The sequence below is a fragment of the Chiloscyllium plagiosum genome, chromosome 13 (genome assembly GCF_004010195.1).
Source record: "Chiloscyllium plagiosum isolate BGI_BamShark_2017 chromosome 13, ASM401019v2, whole genome shotgun sequence".
In the NCBI taxonomy this organism is placed as follows: domain Eukaryota; kingdom Metazoa; phylum Chordata; class Chondrichthyes; order Orectolobiformes; family Hemiscylliidae; genus Chiloscyllium; species Chiloscyllium plagiosum.
In genome coordinates, this window is record NC_057722.1 from 66,710,592 (window position 1) to 66,725,885 (window position 15,294).

The 15,294-nt window shown below is 42.3% G+C and overlaps 1 protein-coding gene across 1 annotated transcript in view; it reads right to left on the reverse strand.

The window, feature by feature from the left end:
* LOC122555663 (rho guanine nucleotide exchange factor 26-like) overlaps positions 1–15,294 on the reverse strand; it is a 117,189-nt gene that overhangs the window by 66,844 nt on the left and 35,051 nt on the right. The window contains exons 2-5 of the mRNA XM_043701659.1: positions 11,814–11,966; positions 10,388–10,517; positions 8,406–8,480; positions 6,230–6,319 (exon numbers count right to left, since the gene is read on the reverse strand). Coding sequence (XP_043557594.1) covers positions 6,230–6,319; positions 8,406–8,480; positions 10,388–10,517; positions 11,814–11,966 — 448 coding nt within the window. The remainder of the gene's footprint in view (positions 1–6,229; positions 6,320–8,405; positions 8,481–10,387; positions 10,518–11,813; positions 11,967–15,294) is intronic.

Here is a 15,294-nt window from a genome sequence, read left to right on the forward strand (position 1 = left end):
AGATGCGTTGGAGGGCATCTTTAACCACGTGGGAAGGGAAATTGCGGTCTCTAAAGAAGGAGGCCATCTGGTGTGTTCTGTGGTGGAACTGGTTCTCCTGGGAGCAGACACGGCAGAGGCGGAGGAATTGGGAATACAGGATGGGCAAGAGTGATGATGAAATTCTTTTGTTGAGTTCAATGAACTCTGGTTGCAGAGGGAGTACTGAGGGAGTGCTGCACTCTCAGAGATTCTGTCTTTCAAATGAGACACAAAAATCAGGGCCCTGTCTGTCTTCTCAGGTGAACGTAAAGGATCCTGTGGAACTATGGTGAAGCAAAGTGGAATCCGTTCTCTCCAGTGTCCTAGTCAATATTGACCCCCGAACCAATATCGAGAAATTGTTTTAAAAATGACTGGTGCAAGCAAGTAAGTGCACAACTTAATGGCTATGTCAGCAATGTACTTATTTTATAATGGCAAAACACACAAGGAGGCCATTCAGTCCATCATGTTGCTGGGGAGAGATGGAGGTGCAATGATAATGTCACTACTGGTAATACGAGGCCTTTGATAATACTCTTGAGGACAGAGGTTCAAACCTCAATAGCTGCTGCTGGGTGCTAGTCTCTGTAATGGTGACCATGAAACTATCACTTTTTTTTCTCTAACATGCCATTCAGTTCACTAATGTCATTTAAGGATTCAACGGCAATTATAGATGGGCACTAGCCTTCTCAGTGACCCCATACCCTACATGTAAATATAAATAAAGCTGTAAATACACCGGCATATCCCTGACCTGCAAGAATTAAACCAATTCCAGCTATTACTAAACTTACAATTTGCAGCACACTCTAGATCATCACAGCTCTCACCTTTTTTTTAAAAAACATTCCTCCCTTGCTTTTTGTTAGTTTGTCTTAAACCTCGAGCCATTTGGTTACTGACCCTTTTTAACAGCTGGAAACAGTTTCTGTTTCCTGCCTTCATGATTTTGAATGCCTCTGTGAATCACACCTCTATCTTTCTCAGTGACTCCAGCTTTGCTAAATTACCAAAGCTCAGCATCATCATCCTATCTCTGTAAATCTCTTCTCTAAAGCATTAATAGTCTTCCTAAAACTGAACTCAAGCTGTGGCCTAGGCAGTTATTAATGACGATTAAGCACAACTTCCCTGCTTTTGTACTTTATTCCCCTACTAATAAACCAAGGATATAGTCTTACAACAGCCTGCTTAATTTCTTCTGCGGCCTCAAGATCTAATAGAGTACACCCCACAGATGCCAATGACTGACTAATGGATATTTTTAAAGTTCTTTGATTTTTTTTTTGCAGAACAAAGATCATCAAAAACACTGAGGGAGAGGCAAATAATTTCCATTGAGGAGACAAAGACACAGAAAAGTCAGACAGTGAAATTCGGGCACTCCAACACAGGACAGCCACAGATATTCAGTCGAATATGACATTAAAAAACACATGCGATTAATCTGACTCTGACCTGCCTGTCTGAAAATCCAACCCACTCACTTCCCACTGTGGGAGGTTCCCTGGATATGGACTAAATGGTCGGCTGGTGCCAGGAGTGTTTCCTTCCTACACCAGAGAATATTCAGCAAGTTCCAAGAGTTAACTGAATTCGATTGCAACTGCTGTTGGTCTACTTTTTTCTATCCATTTCTCTTTTTACCCATTTAATCTTCCTTTTTATCAAAGTGATCTTATTTCAACTAAACATTCACCTTGTCCCATCTATTAGAAAGGTGTGGGACTTAAGGCCAGCAATAATATTTTGAAAGTTTTTCCGATGAGTGCTTCAATGAATTTTGGAAATCACATACTACAAAATTCATTTCTCCTAATACATTTGCAAACTAAATCACAAATAGATTATTTTCCCCATAATAAACTAAGATCACCAGCACTGGAATCCGTTCTGTCCATTTAGTTCAAAAGAAAGTCTATACAAATGTAACATGCATTTTACCCGAGTAATGCCTGGAGTGAACAGATTGTTTTATGAGGAAATGTTGCGCAGGTAAAGCATGCAGACTGTGGAATGATGAGGAGTCAGAGGCATCTTAGAGTCAGAGATGTACAGCATGGAAACAGACTCTTCGGTTCAACTCTTCCACGCCAACTACATATCCCAACCTAATCTAGTCCCATTTGCCAGCATTTCACCCATATGCCTCAAAACCCTTCCCATTCATATACCCAACTAGATGCCTTTTAAGTGTTTCTCTGGCAGCTCATTCTACACATGCACCACTCTTTGCATGAAAGCGTTGCCCCTTAGGTCCCTTTTATATCTTTCCCCTCTCACCCTAAACCTATGCTCTCTAGTTCTGGACTGCCCCACCCCAGCGAAAAGACTTTGCCTATTTACCCTATCCATGCCCCTCATGATTTTATAAACTTCTATAAGGTCACCCCTCAGCCACTGACACCCCAGGGAAAACAGCCCCAGCCTATTCAGCCTCTTCCTATAGCTCAAATCCTCCAAACCTGACAACATCCTTGTAAATCTTTTCTGAACCCTTTCAAGTTTCACAACATCCTTCCAATAGGAAGACCAGAATTGCACACAATATTCCAAAAGTGACCTAACCAACGTCTTGTACAGCCACAACAGGACCTCCCAACTACTATACTCAATACTCTAACCAATAAGGAAATCATACCAAACATATAAGATCCTGAGGGATCTTGCTTGACAAGGTAGATGAGGATGGTTCCTCTTATGGGAGAATCTACAACTAGGGGTCACTGTTGAAAAAGAAAGAGTCATTTATTTAAAACACAGATCAAGTGATTTTTTAAAAATCTCTCACAAAGGGTTGTGGATCTTTGGAATTCTCTTCCTGAAAAGGTGGTGGAGCAGAACACTTGCATATTTTTATGATGGAGGTGGATAAATTCTTAATAAGCAAGGGGGCAAGAGGTTACAGAGGTAGGCAGAAATGTAGGTCTGTGGCTACAAGCAAGTCCTTAGTTATTTGGTCAATGGGCTGAATGGCCTGATCCTAACTCATATGTTCTTATGTTGCCACAAACTGCTAATGTGGGAAAATTCAGAAACCCAACAGGAAAGCCAAAACGTGAAGGTCAGGACAGCAACAAAACGGAGAAGAATGAGACAGAAGATGAGGCAAAGGAGAAGGTGAGGACTGCAGATGCTGGATTGGTCAGAGTCCAGAGTGTAGCGCTGGAAAAGCACAGCAGGTCAGGCAGCATCCGAAGATTCCTGATGAAGGGCTTATGCCTGAAATGTCGATTCTCCTCCTCCTCGGATGCTGCCTGACCTGCTGTGCTTTTCCAGCACCACATTCTAGACAGAAGATGAGGCAAATTGATGATTAAATGAAGCAACTCATTTACCACTGAAATTGCATCAGTTCTTTAACCTCAAAGTCGGAAAATAATGTACTCAAATCCCATTCCAGAGGATTAGCACAAAGGCCAGGCTGACAATCCGGTGTGACACTGAGAGAGCGCCAGGATGTCAGGGATGCTGTCTTTAGATGAGACATTGTACTGAGGCCCTTTCAGATGAGTACAAAATGTTCTATGGCACTGTGTAAAGGAGAATAGAAACTCTCCCTTAGCCAATTTCCTTATTGTTCATGTAACTTCACTCAGACAAGGGTATCTAGTTACGCTGTTCATTGATGTCTGTGAGGTCTGACTGTGTGTAAGTAGGCTCTTGGATTCCCACACATTACAGCAGTGACTATACATTAGAAGCACTTCATTGAGTTTAAAGCACTTTGAAGAACTTCAAGTTGTCATTTGAATGACAGTATTTCTGTCTCTTTTCTATGATGTACCATTAACATAATGTTTCTAAAGGAGTTTTGATCATAACCTTTCAGGCACAGACACTTAATCTAAATATAAAAATAATCTAAGGGCATTTTATAATTCAGAGCTCCTTCTCCAGGCCTTAATAGTGACAGACATTTCCTTCAGACAGAAGGAAAATTGTGTAGTCCCCAAAGTGGGCACCCTGGTGCCTACATAGATAGCTCTAGTTGCATGATGTCCTGAGCCAGAAGCTGTACAGATTACCTAATGGTTAATGATTACTGGTCCTTTAGACCTAGGGACTTTGCCCTAAGTATGATATTGGATTTAAACTGGCTATCAGTTTTCAGACTGAATATGCAGGATCACTGAGGAAGACATCAGACAGTGGTGGTGCGGGGTGGGGACTCCATGTATGTATGCACTGACTTGTGTGGCCATACATGAATTTGCCTTTTCCTATACCTGACCTGTCCCTCTTAGCTGTTTGCATTCAGTTATCCAGTTTTTTATTTGCCAGCACTTTGCAATGGCCTCACAATCTCTCTCCAGAGTTCAGTCAGGACAGTATCTTTGAGGTCTCAACAGCAAACCCCACCTGGGCCTGGGAACTCCTGTGCGTGCAAATATCAGGACCAGAACAGCTTTTGGAGCTGAACGTGCAAACAAGCATTCTTTTTCACAGACACAAAACATTTTCGAGAAAATAGACGACGAGTTTGAAGAAAGCAAATGCCACACATCTGCACCAAGGGATGAAGTTGTCTTGTGGTGGAGTGGAATTGTTCGAGCTGTTTTTCCAATGCTGATTGCAGCATGAAACAAATACATGGAAATGAGGCTTGACCCCATCTGTTTGGATCAAACGATGCCTGGATCAGAGACAAATATTGTTGGTGCTGATTCATCTGAGCAATGAGTCTGACTGGTCCTTTAAGGGATTACTCTTTCAACATTAGCTTGCCTCCCACTTGGTAATGACCTTTTCTCCAAGGGCTAAAATTATGGGGACAAATCAAATAGACTAGACTTGTAATCCTATGAGTACAGAAGATTAAGGGGATACTTAATTAAGTTAGTTTAAGATGATTAAAGAAATTAATAGGCGGACAGAAAGAAACTATTTCCTCTGGTGTCTGAGTTGTGACAGAGGGGCAGAATCTTCTAATCAGAGGCAGACTGCTTAGCGGTGAAATTCCTCTGGAACATTGTCCTTCATAGTGCTGCTGGGAGCAGGTCATCAGAGCTCAGTGGATATTTTTAAGATAAGGGTAGACAAGTTATCAAACCAAGGCGGGGAGATGGGAGTTGATACGCGTCAGATACAATCTAACTGAATGGACTGGAGAGGTACCGCGAGCTTGGATGAACTGAATAGTCTAATTCGATTCTTCGCAGGCTAAGGACTTAAAGCCCTCCCCAGGACTGTCGTGCTGAATCTGACAATTCAGTTGCAGTGCTGCATCGTAGAACCCATGTCATCTTCCAGATCTGTTCAAGTGGGCGCAAATGTCCACTATTGACCAAAGAATGAGGTGTTCTATGAGCCATTACTCATTTCTCAAATGCCACCAGAAACAGGGAGATTAGCTGGTCATTTACTTCATGGGGTTTTGAAAATGTGTTGTTAGCAGTTGCGTGTGGCATGTACCTAGGAAATGCCAGTGACCATCCTTAAGCGTGAGGTGAAATTGGTAACGGCAAATTGGCGACTCTTCTGTATGAGTGACTAAAGCCATCTTTACCTCCAACATTACAACAAGCTGCATTTATATTGCTGCCCAATTCACAAGAAATATTTGAAGATGCTTTACAGTGCTAAAATGAAAATTAATTTTGGCTAAGCATGAGAAAGTGCTCTTCAGAAATTGCTTGGTCAAAGAGACCAGTTCTGAGGTTGGTCTCGAGGGAGAAGTGGAAGATTTAGGGAGGGAATTCGAGAGGGTGGTATATAGGCAGCTGAAGGCGTAACTAATCTATGTTGGTCTTTATTTTCCACAAGCAGCAGGCTGAATCCATGTACTTGTACCGTTTCTATATCCTCTCCTTTAATTACGTATCTAACCTATTCTTAAATGTTATTTATAGACTCTCCTTTGATACTGAACTCAGATGCAAGTGAGATCCACAGCCTCACCATCCATTTACAGAAAAGATTTGGTTATTCTCTGCCTACAACCTCTGTTAACACTCCTGTTGCTTAGAATTATTGAATAATAGAATCATCGACCACACACTCAGTGATAATTACTTCCACTTGGTTGTGCCATCTGAATAGGGAATCAGATACCTGTGAATCAGAGAGCCAGGGAGTGAAGGAAAGACAAAAAACAAAATATAATGGAGAGACGATTTAATTCAGCAGTCTGGAATGTGCAAAATGAAAGCTTTTGCTGTGTTCTCTCGTCAACTGCGCCCAAAGACAACAAAAGACTAACCTTTATTTTAAACTCCAGTTGACTGTTGATAGTGTACATCATCTCTGTGCGCTCCATTCGCCTTGCCCCTTCATTACACTGTCGCACCAGCTAACAAAAGATTAGGGAAAACGATTACTTCCTTCTGCTGTCATCACTTTACTTTAAACATGGTAAGGGGGCCTTGTTCATGTCATACATGATGTTAATCAGTCTTTTGAGATGGTAAAATGAGTCTCTGCTTGCCCTCTCAGGTGAATGTAAAAGATCCCATTCCCTATTCCCAAGATGAGCAAGAAAGTTATCCCCAAAATCCTGGCAACTTTTTGTCCAATGAGGAATGACATCTTTATCACCTCCCATAAACCTTTTCGCTCTTCATTTCCTGGGGCATAACTCCACAGAGTGCAACACTGCTGCAAGCACTGCCCCGATTCTCTCTCCCTGCCACCACTGATGGTTAATATTTCAGTCTTTTTCAGTAAACCGTGTAATTCTTCAAGTTTTTTTTTACTCTTTATCAGTGTTTAGACAAATTCAACACCCACCTTTCAAACAGTAATCAAGGATAGATTCACATTACTAAATGATCTAAGTTAATTATCTTTTACTCTTTCCTTTCTTCTTTAATCGTTTAGGGGGCGGCATGGTGGCTCAGTGGTTAGCACTGCTGCCTCACAGCGCCAGGGACCCACATTCGATTCCAGCCTCAGGGTATCTGTGTGGCATTTGCATTCTCACCCCATGTCTTTGTGGGTTTTCTGTGGGTGTTCTGGTTTCCTGCCACAGTCCAAAGATGTGTAAGTTGGGTGAAATGGCCATACTATGGCGTCCAGGGATGTGGGGGCTAGGTGGCTTGGTCATGAGGAAATATGGGGTTAAGTGGATAGGATAGAGATCTGGGTCTGGGTGGGATGCTCTTCAGAAGGTTGATACGGACTCGATAGGCCAAATGGCCTCTTTCCACATTGTAGGGATTCTATGATTCTTTCAGTAGATCATGTTTACGTGCTGGTGAAGTATGACAGACTGGTTTCACCTTCCCCTGGAAGTTGCTGCACCAGTCTTGCCAGATTACAAATTCATTCCTGACAGTGCGTGTAAGACAAGTCCGCAATTCCTTTCTAAATAAAGAATTTGAGAGTATTTATATCTAAAGAGTAACATTGCCCTGGGCTATGAGAACCATGCACTTGACATGCTATTTTCATTGATCAAGGGCTCTTGACAACTGGTCTGTCACATTCCATTCCATCGTACCTCTCCCAACGTGGGCAGGTTAATTACATCTTGAGTAGTCAATTTCCTGGGCACAATTTGTGGAATCTAACCCAGCTCTCCTCACAGGATTAATAAGTCTGCATGTAGCAAAGATCAGAAAGATGTTACCGAAGGTGCGATTGATGCGGTTTCCTGTATGTATACCTCAGTTAGAATGGCACAAGACAGAAAAAAATGCCCACAGCCCTTGTGACATTGTGAAAACTCAACATCGGCTGTGATTGTCCATAATTCTTTGGCACAACAGCAAGGTTTACTTACTAGTTAACCTGATTTCATGATGTTGGTTATTGGATAAATAATGACCAGGTCACCAGAAGGATCCTGATGAAGAGCTCTTGTCCGAAACATCGATTCTCCTGCTCCTCGGATGCTGCCTGACCTGCTGTGCTTTTCTAGCACCCGACTTTCGACTCTGATCTCTAGCATCTGCAGTCCTCACTTTCTCCTAGGATTTCCCCTCACCTTCAAGGTCATGCTGTGAGATCTTTTACATCCAAAATCAGATGACAGAGTTTCACTTTAACATCTCAGCAAAATGACAAAATATCTCTGGCAGTACAACACCTCCTTAGTACTGCATTGGAGAGTCAACCTGGATGTTGCACTCGTAACTCTGAAGTGGGGCATGAGCCCACAATCTGCTGTCTGATGACATCTAGGTGGACATCTATGTGCATGATTTTGATTCTAAACGTAGCTTCCAAGGAACCATGATTTGTACAGAAACAGCCCACTGAGAAAAAGCATGGAAACTTACACAACAGAATGAAGACACAGCCATCCCTTTTTGAAGACCAATCCTATTTGAAGACAGCACAGACAAAATATAAGTGTGCCCCCTTGTAACGAAAGGTGGCTCCTGCATTAGGGGAGCCAGTTGACAGGCTCACCATGGAAGAATAAGGTCCCTCACCTTGCTAACTGCTTGCAAAGCCTTCTTGGCACATTCGTACTCTGGGGACTCTTTCGGCGTTTTCTGGCAAATGGTCTGCAAAGAGAATTTCAGGGTGTGACACATGAGGCAGCAGGTTTTCTTTCTGAACAAGTGCTGTGCTTCAACAGCCATTATCTTATTCGGGAAAATTAAAGATTAGCAGACCATTATTCATTAGCAACATCATTCCGTCCATTGGAAAAGAGAGATGCTGTCGGATATAGTGGCAGAGGGGGAAAAGCATGCAAATATGGGGGTATGGAGTTGGATGATTTGCCATGGGCAACATGGTGGCTTAATGGTTAGCACTGCCTTCTCACAGCCCCAGGGACCCGGGTTTGATTCCACCTTCAGACAACTGTCTGTGTGGAGTTTACACTTTCTTCCCGCTTCTGCCGGGTGCTCCAGTTTCCTCCACAGTCCAAAGATGTGCACATTAACCATGGGAAATGCAGGGTTACAAGGATGGGGTGGATCTGGCTGGGATGCTCTTCAGAGGGTTTGATGGGCTGAATGGCCTGCTTCCACACTATGATTCTATTCTATGATATAAAACAGCAGATCAGGCTCAAACAGCTGAATGGCCTATTCCTGCTCCTATATTTTAAACCACCCCACCCAACTATAACATCTGTTTGATATTTTGTATATTTATCTTGGTTTGAGACCTCCACTGTTAGATCATATCCACTATCGTCTACTCATATTTTGGCCAGCGTTTATAGTAAGAAGAGTTTATTTGTTTGAGCTTTTAATATCTGATTTGATCTAGAAACTTTTTAAAATCATTTTAACTGTATTTCCAACATTTCTCGTTTTTATTTCAGATATACAGCATCTGCAATACACTGTAAAGATCTATCAATCCCAGTTCTGGTCTTGACAATTGTCCTCCAGCCTCAATCGCTTTAGCCTGGGGCAGAGGGTTAAGAATGCTCCAAATTTCCAAGTCCTTTGTTGTATAAATACTGCCTGACATCATCCCTGGACAAATCCCTTGCTCAAAGTTTGTTCTTCAAAATAAATTTGAGACTTTGCATTTTGGTAAGGCAAATCAAGACAGGACTTAATACACTTAATGGTAGGGTCCGGGAGGGTTTTGTCAAACAAAGAGGCCTGAGAAGACAGGTTCATAGTTCCTTGCAGGTGGAGTCATTGGTGGAGGGGATATTGAAGAAGACGTTTGGTACACTTGCCTTTATTGGTCAATGCATCAAGTATAGATGTTGGGTGGTCATGTTGCAGCTGTACAGGACATTGGTTAGGCCACTTTTAGAATACTGTATTCAGTTCTGGTCATCCTGTTATAGGAAAGGTGTCGTTAAACTTATAAGGGTGCAGAAACGTTTTACAAGGGTGTTGCTGGGATTGGAGGGTTTGAGCTATAGGGAGAGGCTGAATAGGCTGGGACCTTTTTCCTTCGAGTGTTGGAGGCTGAAGGGTGGTTTTATAAATATTTATAAGATCATGAGGGGCATGGATAGCTTGACCAGCCAAGGTCTTGTTCCCAGAATACGGAAAACTAGAGGGCATAGGTTTACAGTAAGAGGGAAAAGATACAAAATTACCTGAGGGGCAACTTTTTCATGCAAATGGTGGTGCGTGTATGGAATGAGCTGCCAGAGGAAGTGATGGAGGCTGGTACAATTAAAAGGCATTTGGATGGATTCATGAATGGGAAGGGTTAATTAAAAGGCATTTGGATGGATTCATGAATGGGAAGGGTTTAGAGGGATATGGGTCAAATGCTGGAAAATGAGACTTGATATGTTTAGGACAACTGGTCGGCATGGACGAGTGGGATTGAAGGGACTGTTTCATGCTGCACAGCTCTACAACGCTAAGTATTCAAGTGTTCTTAAAGGTTTCAAACAAACAGCATACTGGGAAAAGGAGACAGAGGATCATAGTCTGTTTTTGCCACTTAATCAAGGCAGGAAATATTTCAAATCAGTTCTTACATCCATCAACAGCGGTAGCCTCGTCACCCGCTGCATTGGGAGGATGAGAAATGAAATCATTGGCAGGTTCCTGCACTCAGGATGGGCTTCAATCTTCGTCAGGATTTCTTTGAAGTTTGGATTTGTATTCCTGGAGAAGGGAAAAACAAAACAGAAAAAAATCTACAATTGCAAAGAGAAAGGGAGCCATGGGCATTGTAACATAATCACTACCCAAAGTTATAACCAGAACTATTCATGTGACGGATCTGTTAAAAACCAATAGGGTAGCTCACAAACCCTGTTTAACACATGTGGATAGAGTTTCCTGGGATTGTCTTTTAAGGTCCTGCCACTTCTGCCCCAAGAGCTTGATGTCAGGGACACAGAGAGTGTAGGGAGTGGGGAGAGAAGTTGCTGTCCATTTAAAGAACTTTTTCCATCACTGTGGGGATTTTATCTGCAGTACGAAGATGGGGTGTTGGTACTTAAATGTGTGTGTGTGTGTCTGTGTGTGTTGTGCGCACACGCACAGAGGGGGTTGTTGACGCACAGAGGGGGTTGTTGAAGAGCTGCCTTTTTGGGCTCTTGACTCCATTGGAGTTCCATCCCCTCCCTCAACATCCCTTTCCTCACAAACCTTGAGTTCCCTTCCCAGAGCTTCCATCACATTCCACACATCACCCCTTCCCAGACGCAACCCATCAACCTCAGCGTAGTGGGACTCACCTCCCAGTCCGGGCTGCATCATTGATCACTTTCTTCAGGGGCTGTTGGAGTTCCAGCAGTGGCCCTCAACTTGATCCCAACAGATGATCTCAAGCTCCCTCTATATCCCCATTCCCAGAATAGAGCTCCCTTTACTTGAGTCTAGTTCAAGATCAGTCATCCCAGCAGGTTGAGGCTCCTTGAACTTAATCCCAATAAACACATGACTCAATGTGAACTCATGACTTCTGTCCATCCCTTCAAGAAGAAAGGGAGGACTGCAGATGCTGGAGATCAGTGTCAAAAAGTTGGCACTGGTGGACCACAGCAGGTCAGGCAGCATCCAAGTTGACATTTTGGGCATAAGCCCTTCATCCTGAATGAAGTCCTGATGAAGGGCTTATACCCAAAACATCAACACTCCTGCTCTTCAGATGCTGCCTGATCTGCTACGCTTTTCCAGTGCCACACTTTTCAACCCATGCCTTCTATCCAGTACACCTAAGCTCTCACAACATGATCCAAACCTTCCTCCACTCTAACCCACTAAACTCAATATTCCTATATGTGTATGTTCTAGCATATTTCATAACAGGCTGCACCTCTGTCCACTTGAACTTGCATTGCTCCCTCAATTAATCGCCAAAGGCCCACCAAAAACAAAGCAATGAGGAGCAACATTTTTATTTACACAACACTGACATGAATACTCATCGGAGTATTCATCTGACCTACTTACAGGAGTTTCTCCAGTGTGCGTTGCTGGTAGATCTCATTGGAGCAGTACGTTACATAGGGTTCAAAGGTACATGTGGCATGTTTCTCAACAATGTCACTGATATCAGGTATCAGGGCATTCTGTTGGTACCTGGCCTCAAGCTCCTTGAAGAACCTGTCAAAGCAATACAAGAGAAGATCTCTTATCCAGAGGTTTAATGGTGTTCTCATTTTGTACAAACAATTGCTCCCGTATCAGTTTAAGAACCATTCCTACCACTTCATTTAACATTACTTCCAGCACCACAATCTCCAGCTTCATTCCCCATCCCACTCCCAACTGCAACTGGGAAAGTGCAGAATCTTTCATCCTGTCTTTGATACTAAATGAGGGACATGTTCTGAGGTTCCAGACAACAATGGGCAGAAGTGTCCTGGCTGCTCTAGTCATACAAATAAAAATAATAATGTGGAGGAGTCAGTATTGGACTGGGGTGGACAAAGTTAAAAATCACACAACATCAGGTTATAGTCCAACAGGTTTATTTGGAAGCACTAGCTTTCAGAACACTGCTCCTTCATCAGGTAACTAATGAGGCTCGGTCATAAGACACAGAATTTTAGTAAAAGATCACAGTGCCATGCAACTGATACAATTTATTGAACAAACTTAGATTGCTGTTAAGTCTTTCATCTTTTAGAATGGATTGCAGGTTTCAGTTCATTAAAATATAAATCCCAGATCTTCTTTTAAGTCACATTCTCAAAATAACATAGGTTTTATAAAAAAATGGTCAGACAATGCATTAAAGGTATGAGATTAGAGTCTGTCTGTATCCTAATCTTGAGTCAGACTGGTTCAATTTCCAAAGTGGAATTTACAAATTATTACATGAATTGACTGCTTGCAGATTGTGCATTTTTTAACAAAATAGAATGTATCTGTAAATATAATTCTGCAAATACAAATTCACTCCATAAACTTATATATGTGGTTGCGCGTGCATGAGAAAGAGACAGAGCGAGAGAGAGTGTGCGTGCGTGTACATGGGTGTGTCCATGTGAGTGTGAGAGCATATGAGAGAGAGTGTGTGTTTGCATGTGTGCAAATTTGGTGAGGTGAGGTGTGTGTGTGTGTGTGTGTGTGTAGTCAAGTGGGATCATCTGTAGTGTGACATGAACCCAACCTCCCAGTTGAGGCCATCCTCATGGCTACCAAACATGGCTATCAGCTTCTGCTCAGCCACCTTGTTTTGTTGCCTGTCCCAAAGTCCACCTTGGAGGATAGTCACCCGAAGATCCGAGGCCGAATGTCCCTCACCGCTGAAGTGTTCCCCGACTGTGAAGGAACATCCCTGCCTGGTGATCATTGTGCGTTGTCCATTCATCCATTGTCTTAGCGTCTGTTTGGTCTCACCAATGTGCCATGCCTTGGGGTATCCTTGCCTGCAGCATATGAGGTAGACAACATTGGTCGAGTCACATGAGTACCTGCTGTGTACGTGGTGGATGGTGTCCCCATGGGTCATGGTGGTATCCATGTCGTTACTCTGACATAACTTGCAGTGGTTGTCATGAAGAGTTGTACAGTATTGTGGTCGATGTCGTGAAAGGCAGTTTACTGCAAACAATGATCTGTTTCTGATTTGGCAGTTGTTTAAGGCGAGAAGTGGAGGCATAGGGAAGGTCTTGGCAAGATGCTCATCCTCATTGTTAATGTATTGCAGACTGCAAAGAACATGGCTCCACTGACCCCGATGCACTATACATTCTCTCATACACACACACACGTACTCTTACATACTCACACACTCATACATAGACTGTTACATACTCACACACTCACGCAACCCCTCTCTCATACATGCGCTCTCAGTCATATGCACACACATACACCCCCCGCACTCACACCCACGCATGCCTCTCTCACAGGCTTATACCCCATCACACTCACACACACACTTTACCAATCTTGCACACATGCAAACACATACTCTCTCACATGCACACACTCACATGTACACACTCTCTCTCACGCACACATATAAGTCTATGGAGTGAATTTGTATCTACAGAATTATATTTGCAGATACATTCTATTTAACTCAAAAACTGCAGAAACTGCAGGCAGTCAATCCATGTAATCATTTGTAAATTCCACTTTGGAAATAGAACCAGTCTGACTCAAGATTGGAAGACAGACACCTTTAGTGCATTGTCTGAGCTGAGATGTCACCTATTTTTATAAAACCTTAAGTTATCTTGAGCATGTGATATAAAAGAAGCACTGGGATTTATATATTAATGAACTGAAACCTGCAACCATTCTAAAAAATGAAAGACTTAACAGCAATCTAAGTTTGTTCAATATATCGTATCAGCTGCATGGCACTGCAATCTTTTGCTATAAATTCTGTGTCTTATGGTCCTGCTTAACAACTTCCTGATGAAGGAGCAGCGTTCTTAAAGCTAGTGCTTCCAAATAAACCTGTTGGACTACAACCTGATGTTATGTGATTTTTAACTTAATAAAGATAAGGACAATTTAATATAGTGAGCCAAGATCTCTCTAAAGGACAGTAGTTAGGAAGAACAGAGCAATTGAGCAGCCTCTTGCTCTAAATTGTAATATAGGTGTTAACAGTGCCTCAGTAATAACACTTACTCTGCCTGAGAAGAAACACTCATGGGATTCAATGGCATCTAATAAAGAACGTTTTGACTCATAGCTGATTCATTAAAATCAGTAACCCTACTTTATTGTGTACCCAGTGCAATTTTACAAACTTTGCAATTTTATTAATGAACATTTATAGAACATAGAACAGTACAGCACAGAACAGGCCTTTCAGCCCACCATGTTGTGCTGACCATTGATCCTCATGTATGCACCCTCAAATTTCTGTGACCATATGCATGTCCAGCAGTCTCTTAAATGTCCCCAATGACCTTGCTTCCAATGTCCCCAATGACCTTATGTTTTCAGAAAAATTCAACTGCTGCCTTTTAGAACAAACAAGAAATAAAATTTCTGTTTTTCATTTAAGCTGTGTCATCCCGACAGCTCATTCAGTGACAACAGTTACCAAGAAGATGGCAAGGACTGGCAAGGAGAAAAGATGGATTCCAATTCAAAATAATTGCCCAAAGGAGCAGAGGGGAGAACGGAGTAATATTTATTTTTATGTGGCAAGTTCAGAACTGGAATGCGCTGCCTGAAGCAGACTCAATAGACTTTAGAAATGAAACAAGATAAATATTTTACTTGAAGGAAAATGGCTCAGCATTCTAAGAAACAGAACAAGACTGAAAGGGAACTCGTTCAAAGAGCAGGCATGAACTAGCATGATGCACATTATGACCTCGTAGCTGATGTTTAACTTGAAAAATCAATTTCCCATCGCTTTATGAAAGTGTTTGTTAAACTTTGTAAACATTTGTCATTAAAACCTGTTTTCTTTCACCTTGAATTCAATGAAAAGAGCCTCATTATTATCTCCTGT